This window comes from Montipora foliosa, chromosome 5 (assembly GCF_036669935.1).
Source record: "Montipora foliosa isolate CH-2021 chromosome 5, ASM3666993v2, whole genome shotgun sequence".
In the NCBI taxonomy this organism is placed as follows: domain Eukaryota; kingdom Metazoa; phylum Cnidaria; class Anthozoa; order Scleractinia; family Acroporidae; genus Montipora; species Montipora foliosa.
In genome coordinates this window covers 17,655,936-17,667,396 of record NC_090873.1, presented here as the reverse complement: position 1 = coordinate 17,667,396, position 11,461 = coordinate 17,655,936, and the positions used below count along the sequence as shown (strand labels likewise).

The window sequence follows — 11,461 nt, the reverse complement described above, 5'->3', positions numbered from 1 at the left end:
CCAGGGGTTATAAAACGTTACGTCCAGGGGTTAAATCCTTACGTTCTGGGGTTAAAAATCCTTACGTCCAGGGGTTATAAAACCTTACGTCCATGGGTTAAAAATCCTTACGTTCTGGGGTTAAAAATCCTTACGTCCAGGGGTTATAAAACCTTACGTCCATGGGTTAAAAATCCTTACGTTCTGGGGTTAAAAATCCTTACGTTCTGGGGTTAAAAATCCTTACGTCCAGGGGTTATAAAATCCTTACGCTCTGGGGATAAAAATCCTTACGTCCAGGGGTTGTAAATCCTTACGTCCAGGGGTTATAAAATCCGTACTTCTGGGGATAAAAACCCTTACGTCCAGGGGTTGGAAATCCTTACGTCCAGGGGTTACAAATCCTTACGTTCTGGGGTTATAACCGTACGTTCTGGGGTTATAAATCCTTACGTTCTGGGGTTATAAATCCTTACGTCCAGGGGTTAAGAATCCTTACGTTGTGGGGTTAAAAATCCTTACGTCCAGGGGTTAAAAATCCTTACCTTCTGGGGTTAAAAATCCTTACGTCCAGGGGTTGTAAATCCTTACGTTCTGGGGTTAAAAATCCTTACGTCCAGGGGTTATAAATCCTTACGTCCAGGGGTTAAAAATCCTTACGTTCGGGGGTTGTAAATCCTTACGTCCAGGGGTTGTAAATCCTTACGTCCAGGGGCTATATCCTGTGTGTATTTATGTATTCTTTCGTTAAGGGATTATACCTTACGTTAAGGGGTTATAAATACTCACGTCCGAAGGTTGTATTACGTTAAAGGGGTTGTCACATGTACATGTAGTGGCTATGTAAGTGAGATGATTTACATAAGGGGGTTTTTATTTATTTTTTGTGTTATTCTTATATATGGCTCTGTGCCCAGCTGCTACGAATGATCCAAACATTTTGATAAAATTCCTTTCCCACAGGCTTAAGGTGTACAAAACGACCGCAGCCGTGATGGAAAAACACGTTTTCAAAATTTTTCTCTGTTTTCTTTGGCAATCGCAGAAAAACTTTCCACAAAGAAGCCTGTGGTGAAGTCTCCCCCTTTTCCGATAATGTGAATCTTCCTTCTCAAATCTTCTCTGAGAGCTTTTCCACGATTATAGAGCCTTCCATGTGCGCTCAGTTCTGCCGTTACCTCTTAAGAATTTGAACTATTTACAAGCGAAAGCTGGAGGGCAGAGACACGTCAATTCCCGCCCATTCAACAGATCGGTGGTTTTCGTTGTAGATTGGAGACTTCACTGTTTATGTTATTTAAATTTTGCCAACCACAGAACAAAAGAATCCTTTGTTTCGACAGCCAATAGATCTCTGGTTGGCACATTTAATAGGGAGCTAAAGCACGCACGTTTTTGAGACGCGGACGCGGCAAACGGAAGAGAACATTTCTTGTGCCAGGACAGTGGTGTTTCCCAGATTTTTACACCAATCATCTCTAATGCAGAATAGATACTTATGCCCTGGCCAAGCTATCAAACAAAGTTGGATTCAACGCTCCAACGTTTCTCGATCCAACATTGTTCGATCGTTTGGCCACCCATGTTGGATGATGTTCGTCCAACATTTTTTGCTCGATCAAGTGTTGGATGGAGTTTGCTTTTGATCAAACATTGCGACCAACAATTCTGCTCGACGCAACATTGTTGCAGTGTTTTGCCGCTCTTCCAACAAAGTTGTATCCTTAATTTAGGGCGCTTTCCATTCAACAAAAATCACCGGTTCAAATTTTCGGAATTTTCGCTGGTCGAATGGAACGCGTCCCTACCATTTCACATAACAGCGTCCTTGTTCTGCTGGGTATTAGGATATTCTGTAACTGTTCAGTTCCTAAGCAGTCTGAAGAATAAATTTAATAAATATGATTCGTGAAGTTCTGCTATTAACTTGATTTAACAAAATGGCAAAACGGCGGGAACAGAACTGCGGCGAGCGAAAGTCGAAGTTAGCGTAACATACCGTTGCTGGTTGACGGAAACAAATTGCTGCATTGATGCTGTAGAAAAGGACTGAAATCGTTCGACACAAACCCACACGCTGAGCATTGCAATTGTGATGCGCTGCCCCGCCCGGCTCGGTAGGGAGACTAAACCTGACATCTTCTGCGAATGGAACGCAAAATTTTCGATAATTCCGGAAATTCCATCAAAGAGGGTGTATTCCTAAATTTTCGAAAACTTTTCCGGGAATTTTTACCGTTCCATTCACTTTCGGACCGGAAATCTCGAAAATTTTGGTCGAATGGAAAGAGCCCCTAGTCACGTTCGCGCTACTAGCCAATCACGAATCGCTTTTTTTATTTCTAGCATTATTTGCAACAAAGATGGCGGACAAGGATCAACAGCCAGGCGTGAGACCTTGATCAGCGAGTATGAAGCAAGGCCATTTCTTTGGGGCAATTTTAGTCCCCTAATCACTATCGCTCTGTTTGGAGATGTCTGGTTCAATTTTTTTCATTTAAAATTTCTGCAAATTCATCCGAGCTCATTCTCATCATCATCATCATCATCATCATCATCGTATTTTTGCAGTGAACATACCCTTTTCTACACGTTCTCTTAACCATTTTTTGGATTTTCCTCGTTAGAATCCGTCATTTCCGTCCTCAAACAGCTCCAGTAACACAAGCGCCACGAGCAGTTTTCGTTTGAGTGTTAGCGTCATATTTATAAATTTAGCACCAACTTGAACTGGAATCAGTTTCGTGGAGCAATGTTGGATATTGTTTTGCCACTACCTCAACATTTACATCCAACAATGTTGCATGTGGAATCCAACTTCGTTCGATAGTTTGGCCAGGGCTTTAGCAATGTGTGAAGACAAATTAAAAGGGAAAACTGCTCACTTCCGGTTGCCGCCCGCCTCTCAACAATGTGCGTGTAAGCCCCAAAACTCTAGAAACGCAAACGCTCTCTTTTACAGTGCAACGCGTCTTACCATGGCCACCCAACAAGCTTTCACATTTGACAACTACGTGTGAAAAAGTCAACTCAACAACCCATGCAACGGTGTTCAACTTACAACCGTGCGAACTTTGCAAGGAGGAGTGACTGTCAATCAAATTCGCACTCCCTGATTGGCGGATTAATTTTATTTGTAAAGAACTTTGTCAGGTGGCCACGGTAAGGCGCGTAGCACTATAAATAGCCCCTATTAATATAAGCCATCATTGGCTCATACTTGCAAATTTCCCTCGAATAAATAACTGAAAAACAAAATTCGGCACGTTAAAAATAATGTCTGCATTTGTCAAATTACCAGACTAACGCGCATTCCGTGAGCCACGGAAGAAGTGTCACTATTCTTGCGCTGCCTGATGCACTGTGTACCTAATTGGTAAATAATGTAAATAAAGTTGTTCAAACCCTAATAAATTTCTGGATCGTCGGATAGATGTTCGCATAAATGAGTATTTCGATCGTCTTATCACCGTTACATATTAAGCGTCCCTTTTTATTTATCGCTTACGCGATGCACACACCTCATCACTATAGTTATCATTATCACTATAGATATCACATGATGATGGCTAACAGCCAATGAAATTTTAACGGGGAATCCCCTACTCGAAGAAGTTTTACCTGTTTCATTTTCATCCGCCATTTTCTTTTTCGCATCGGTTGGGGGCTACGCAACTATCCTTTCCTAAGTCAGATTGAAGGTTCTTGTTCAAAGCCAAATGAACAGCCTGCTCAATCCAGGATATACAGTTGAACTTATTTACGGAAAATTTGAGCCCGTTACGAGACTCCTACAGCTTGCCGTCAAGAAGAGCCATTCAACGTATCGACTCGTATCGACAACAATCATGGCCGACCGCACTCTCCAGACCCTGTGAGCCGTGTACAGGTAGAATCGGTCCTGTAATCCATTTTCTTATGGTTTTTTTTAACATAAAGAACTTCCTTACGTGATTAAATTAAATGTGACATTATTTTTGACACGCAAAAGCATGAATTGCACTTAGAACAATGTCGAAATGCGGTGACTTGAGTTTATCGTCTGTGGGGGGTTCTTTTCGTTCTTTCTGCCGATATCTGTTTCGACGAGTTTCATCTCTTTTGTGATTTTATGATATCAAGTGAATTTGCAATACGGTAAGTCAGTATTTTAGTATTTCCTGTACGTGCTCTTCTTTCTTGTTACCTTCGTCAGCATATTTCTACTTCCTCGTTTTGTTCTTACTCCCTTGAATTGTTTTAAAGAGCACCTAACCCGTTAATGTTTTTGTTAGCCATTAAAGCATCCTTTTTTTTCTGAGCACGTTGGTGAGGAAATTATAGTTACATGTTATTTCCTCAATGTTCTCAATTTTCTGTGAAATTTAAAAATTATGAAAATACGCGCCACTTAGGTTCACCGCCGAGCTTGCAGGAGATTGGGTCCGAGTCTCGTGTGTGACGTCAGCTGGGGAGTAAAGTTCGTCTAACATACAGTGGAACCCCGCCTTACGGCCAGCTCGTTATTGGGGCCACCTTTTTTTTGGTCCAGCAAAACGGCCATACATTCTCTTATAGAAAATCCTCGTTAATGCAGTCGCCCATTACAGCCAATGGCCACAATAAATTCCAAGTAACACTCGCGCTAAATTTAGAAACCAAAACACCTGTGACGTGTCAAATCCATTGACCTTTGTAACTTACCAGTACAGTAATCAAACAGCCGATTTACTATACAAAGTACTGTCATATTTTTCATTACAAGCATGATCTTGGCATTACTTTAACAACCAGTAAGGCAAATTATGAAGGGAGTAAGCATACCTGCCAACTCTCCCGGTTTTCCCGGGAGTCTCCAAGTTTTTCATCAAATTTCCCGGTCTCCAGGTTAAGCCACCAAATCTCCGGGGAACTACCTACCGTGGCTTTTTTCCATTTTTTTTTTTCACTAATTTCGTTATTTTCGCGATTTCAAAAAAGAAAATAAAGCAAGAAGTGGATGTAGTGCTTTTATTTGATCGGAAAACGTAAATCAGCGGTAGCAATCAAATTTATATATATTTAACGAGTATCGTAACTGATCAGAAATAAACCAATCATATTGCACAATACATAGTAGAAAATTGGCATGGTTTTCGCACACTGTTTACATAGCGAAGATGGCCAACGTGGATTTCGATTCACTTCAAAAGTAATTTTTAGGCGCCCTTCCCTTGGGTTTTGAGGGGTTGAAAAGCCTTGCTTTGCAGAAAGTGGAGAAGATTACTCCTCTAGTTGGCATCCAGCCATTTGCAAACACACAAGGTAAGGTTTTTTTATGGGTGTTCTTTTGAAATTTGAGCAGATTAGAGCTGCAAGTCACCATGCCAAATAGTTTCCATAAAACTTTACTTCTGAAAAATTCATGAATTGGACTGAAGCGCAGTTTGTAAAAACTATTTTAAATCACGTTGCCATTCAAACGCTGTTAATTTCAGACGTATTTGCCTCTCATTATTGATAAGATGGCTTCCAAAACCATCATGATAAGATCTATTCAGGCTGCAAACTCACTCAAACTGATTATTACTCGAACTCGGCTTTGATAGATCTCACGCATTCAGACAGGTTTCCCATGCTCAACTGACAATAGTGAGTATAATTGCTTAAAAACCGATTAAATAGAAATTCAAATTTTTTTTGGCAAAAAACAGTTGGTAAGTCTGGTTTTGAAGTCGTCAAAAATCCTTTTACACCCTCCGTTATCTTCGGAAGTTGTCAGGAAATCTTTGGCAATAGTCGGAAGTCATTGGAAATCTTCCGCGATCCTCGGAAGCCTTCAGAAATCTTCGGAAATCTTCGGACGAAAATTATCTAGACGTCTCCAGATTTTCGTACTCTGGGGTTGGCAGGTATGGTGAGTCACTGTGCATTCACCAAAAACACGATTGACACTAAGGTTTTTCAGTTGGGTAATTACGACAGCTTCCGTTTTTTTGGAAGCATAGTAAGCTGGGCCTGTTCTTGTTTTAATTTTAGGCTCAGAATGTACAGTACACTTAACAATTTTAAGTGTTTTACCTACTGAGCAAAGTTTCAAGTATTTTATACAATTACTGTAGGTACATTCCTATAGTTTATTAAAGAGAAAAGTTTTTTTTGAAAGTGCAAATGCAATATATGTCATTGCGGCCCTTTAGTCATCCATTTCATCCTACCCCGGTAATAAGGCTACCTCGTTAATACAGCCAAAAGGCTTCTCCTGCTGAGGTCACAAAAACGTTAGGTATCAGGCCTCCTTTCACATGGCCATGAACCAGAACATCACAACTTCAAACATTCACAGATTTGTGAGGATTCGATGGATGACTTAATTTATTTTTAATCTTTACCAAAGCATGCATTCTTTTTGAAAACAAAGTAAATATTGGGGTTAGGGTCACTTTAAGGTGCTTGGGAGCTGTGGAAAGGAGGAGCACTTATAACGTAACTGTACAAACTTTAAAGACTCTCTGCATGTCTACCGAGATGCACCGCGCGCAGACATTGAGGTTTCATACTTATTTCTCCGTCGGTACGTTTTTTCCTTCTTTAAATCATTTGTTATCGCAGATATCCATCAGGGCCTGGTTTTTCAAAAGGTGATTAACGCTAATCCCAGATTTAAAATTATCCAAGGAGTTTATTTCGCTACTCCCAAATGCTGTTCAACGCTGATAGTTGGCAAAACTTTACATGAGAGGAAGTCAGTCTTGAAAAACAAAAATTAGCAAAAGACAAAAAGTTCACCAAAAAGTTGAAAACATGAAGCAGAAGTTTACGCTAATCCTGGATTAAGTTAGTCGGCTTTCGAGTGACCGGGCCCTGGATTTGTTCTTACTTAGTGCTTCTTTTTACAGCTACATTATTACAGTTTATTAGCGATGAGATATTTTGTCGTTAAGTGCAATTCGCAAGCATTTCAACGTGGGTCGGAAGACTGAGCAGTGGGACCGACAATTAATTCAACAAATACCAGGAACCGATCCGCCAAAGGCAGTATATTTATGGAAATTTGAGTTCGAGATCACTGAGAGCCCAAATTGATTCATTGAGTTACCACAAACTTTTAACTAAACCTGAGTTTGCTGATCAGTGTCCTTTTGTAGTGAGCCGAGTGACATTTGTAAGCTCCAATATACACAAATGGATATGATTCGTCAAACCAATGGTCCATTGGTACCAATGGTAAGATTTGTACCAATAGAAAAGGATGTTTTTCCAATGGTTCTACTGGTGAATATGCATTTCATTAAGGGGACTTAGAGTATTTTGTCATGTGATCTGGCTGGGTACAGGGCAATTCCAATGGTCCATTGGTTAGTAACCATTGGTTACTATTAGAAAATGATGTCATTCCAATGGTACTGTTGGTGCAAAACAAGTTTGCTTTTACAACCAATTGAAATGCGCTAATAATTATTATGAATATTCCTTTTACACCAGTAAAAGCTTGCTATAATTATTATGAATATTTCTCATTCTATAAGCCAAACACACAAAACATGTTTGCTTTTACACCAAGTAAAAGCACGCTTTAATTATTATGAATATTCCTTGTTCTTTAAGCCAACCACACTGAACAAGTTTGCTTTTACACCAAGTAAAATTTGTGCTAATATTTATTATTAAATTCGCAACCTCGGATAATGCAATTCTCGTGCTCTGATTGGTTCACTCAATCTCAGTTATCAGCTCATATACCGTAGTTTGACCTTATATGGTAAATGATTGTGCTTAGCGTTGCTAAACTAAAAACGTTTATGCCAGAAAGCAATATTTCTTTCAGTATAAAGCAAAAGAAAAACGTTTTTGTGGAAAGTTTGGATCACTTTCGAAGCTTAGAGATATGCGAAAAGGTAAGAAATGTTTTTGTGATGAGCCTGCGTCTGTCTGACCACGAGGTATCACACAACATCGCATCTTCATCAACTTTTTTCGATTTCGCTAGGATTTTCTCGCTTTTTTCGCTCGTACATGTATTTCGTACTTCTAAACTTTTGGAGTTTAAAGAATGTAATAAAACAATTATTCCATTCGCGCTTGTTGGATATGAGAGTGGTTATAGCCAACTCAGCGCTACGTGCCTCATTGGCTATTAACCATCTCATATCCAAGGCGCGCTCATGGAATAATTGTTAATTTGAATATTCCTGGTTGTATAAGTGAACCACACAAAACAAGTTCGCTTTTACACCAAGTAAAAAGGCGCTAATAATTATTATGAATATTCCTCGTTCTATAAGCCAACCACGCAAAACAAGTGCTCTGTTACACCAAGTAAAAATGCGCTATAATTATTATGAATATTCTTCATTCTATAAGCTGACCACACAAAACAATTTCACTTTCACAAAAAGTAGAAACGCACTAATAGTTACAAAGCAAGGTCAAAGTAGTGCTAATAGTAATTGCTAACAGTTATAATATACCGAGGTCGAAATACAAACATGCCATGTGTATTTTTTGTTCTAGAAGCCATCTTCGAAAACAAGGTCGCTTTTACACTAATGGCAACGCAGTAAAAGTGTTAATACTCTAAGTCCCCTTAATGAGATGCATATTCACCAATAGAACCATTGGAATGGCATCATTTTCTATTGGTACCAATTGTACCATTGGTACCAATGGATATTCTTTCTGTGAGTGAATTACCAGCAATGCTTAATTTTTTTTTAAATTTTCAGTTTGTTATCATTGATGCTTTGCAAATCAAGTCACTGGACATAGCAACACTACTTTGAACCATTGAAGATGAGTCAATGGAAAAATTTATCAGAGACTCCCAAGTCATCCCAAGAAGAAATGTTGGTGCTTCAAAAAGAAATGCTACTTCTGCAAAAGGAAAACAAAGCCCTGCAAATCCAGGCCCAAGGTGTGCAGGTTCTAGGTCAGTGACTTTTCTTTAGGATAAAGTGAATAATTTTATATTGTTGGTCCCTTCATTGTTTTCAACTCTTTGTTTTCTCCCACAGGATGATTGTTCAATAAGGTACATGTACATGTAGATCTATGTGCTTTCCATTGCTTCTAAAAGGTGTAATTTCTCCTACATGGCTTTGAGGTTGCTTAGACAGGTCTACAGTTTAACATTTGATAATCATAAGGCATTCATGTTTATGACAGCAGTTTGAGCTCAACTGCACTGGCCCAATGGAGAACTTTGACGTATGTGAGATCTTGGCACAACTATATAAGGGTTTTCTTATTCTTATGGTACTATAGTACAATGTACTTTATCTATAGATAAAGCTTTCAACTTATTTTCAGTTAGTGCTAGTGCGTTCCTGACATTAAGTTATACTAATTAAAAATTTATGTGAAACATTCTTTAAACATAACACATGTCAGAATAATGCAATTGAAATTGTTTCTTTATCGAAGAAGAGAGAATTAAGGAAATGCGGGCTAGAGGAAACTAGGTTTGCAAGTTGCATAATATTCACTTAGATTGAATTATAACTTAAAATTTAATTTGGAACTGGATGAAGCATGTTTTAAAAAGTTATTTCCAATAGGTATTTTAAAGCACCTCTTCAGAATTATAGCTAAATTGGAAAGAATCCAACAGATTCACATCACCTGAGAAGTAGACATTAATTTTTTTCCAGAACGGTTTACAACCAAGAGGATGCTACATGTATGCACTTTATGAAATGCAGTTATTCTAGTACCATTTTTATAATAGTATACCCCCAGCCGAAAATATGCACTACCATGTCTTTGGTTATCATGAAAATTTTGTTGTTTCAACTACACTTAAGGAATACTTGTACTGTATGGGTAGGTTACATATTTACTGGTATTGGTCATACATTGTATTGAGATAAACTATTAACAAAGTTGGGGAGGTTTAATTCTGATATATGTATCCCTTATTCAAAAATTGTCATGTGCATGCACTTTGGAGGAAAAAATTGAAGAGTCTTTTAACATACATGTAATTATGAACTACAATGTAGTTTAAGTTATTAATTTTCCTGTTGTGATTTAATTCGCCACATAAGGCAAAGTTCTTCAAGAGAAACAGGAAGATAATGTCAGGCTTCAAAAAGAGGTTGAGCAACTTAAATATCAACTGAATCAGAATGGAGTTGATACAGCACAAGTGGACCTCTCTGTCTCTACCTTCCTTGATGATGATAGTCTACTTAGTTCTGCAGTTGGTGATCGAACTGGCATCTGCCACTCAACATCCACCACCAATTCAAGTAACGAAATGCACGACTATGTTCATATTACTACAGTTTCTGGGCCCCAGTCGTTGTCAGCAGGGTTTCCATCGTTATTACGTGGAGAAATTAATTGCAAGGTACATTAAATTTGTGCACTCGCAGTGAGTATTGCAAACCAGTTGTAGTCACTGGAAATAGTTGTTATTGCAGTTGCTCTGGTTGTTTAAATTTGCAAAACAGTGCAAGTTATTATGAACTTTTTTTTAATGGAAAGCTGTGATCAGACAACATTTGATCACACAAAGTATAAAGAACACATCACAAAATTGTTTGTTAGTGACACATTAAACCATGTTAAGCCCTGAAATGATAATTGCAGTTATGACTGAAAGCCTGGAAAGTGTAGGTTTGAACAGGATTTGAATCCATGACCTCTGCTTTACCGATGCAGAGCTGGTCACTTAGTGAGTTCATGATAAACCCATAAAGGATACTGTAGAACATTATAAAATTTATGCAGAAATATGAAATTATCCAGTACTGTATGTTTTAAACTGTGGAGAAAATGTTCAGTCTTGAATTATATTCATTGCATTTATGAACATACGAAGAAGAAGTGATTTTGGAAAATATTTAACTAGAAAAAACTGGGATAAACCATATTTAAACATACTAAAGTTACTTCGAGGCAAATGAAAGGAATAGACTATGTTAGAGGGAGAAAGATATACCGTGCATTTTACCTTTCGACATACTCATCCGAAAAATTGGTTTTTGTCCTGAGGGGGAATTGAACCCATGTCTCCCTGATTACTTGTCAGGCATGCTAGGCCACTACACCATCCCTAGGGATCTCCACGCTGCTAAGTCACCCCATTAATCTGCAGTGTTGCCAGCATGGTAGCCTTGATGGTGTAGTGGCCTAGCATGCCCGACTAGTAATCAGGGAGACGTGGGTTCCATTCCTGCTCAGGGCAAATTAACCAATTTTTTGGATGAGTATGTCAAAAGGTAAAATGCACCATATGTCTTTCTCCCTCTAAAATGTACTAAAAAATACTAAAAATGTTGTCAAAAATTCGGTTAAGAAATGATGACGTTTCAACATTAGCTGAACATCATTATCAAATGAGAGTAATTTGAAAAGTGCAATCTATATATACTAAAAGAAAAATAGTAGATAAGAAGCCTGTAGTGAAAGAAAGGAACAATAAAAAACAGGCCTTGGTTGTTTAAAAGGTGGATAACGCTATCCACCGGATAAACATGCACCAGCAAAACCAATTGAGTTATCCAGTGGATAGCGCTAT

The 11,461-nt window shown here is 38.5% G+C and overlaps 1 protein-coding gene across 1 annotated transcript in view; it reads left to right on the top strand.

The window, feature by feature from the left end:
* The first annotated feature begins 3,587 nt into the window (after positions 1 to 3,587).
* LOC138003712 (TNFAIP3-interacting protein 1-like) overlaps positions 3,588 to 11,461 on the top strand; it is a 38,368-nt gene continuing 30,494 nt past the window's right edge. Inside the window, exons 1-3 of the mRNA XM_068849917.1 lie at positions 3,588 to 3,868; positions 8,664 to 8,866; positions 9,984 to 10,288. Coding sequence (XP_068706018.1) covers positions 8,731 to 8,866; positions 9,984 to 10,288 — 441 coding nt within the window. The 5' untranslated portion in view covers positions 3,588 to 3,868; positions 8,664 to 8,730. The remainder of the gene's footprint in view (positions 3,869 to 8,663; positions 8,867 to 9,983; positions 10,289 to 11,461) is intronic.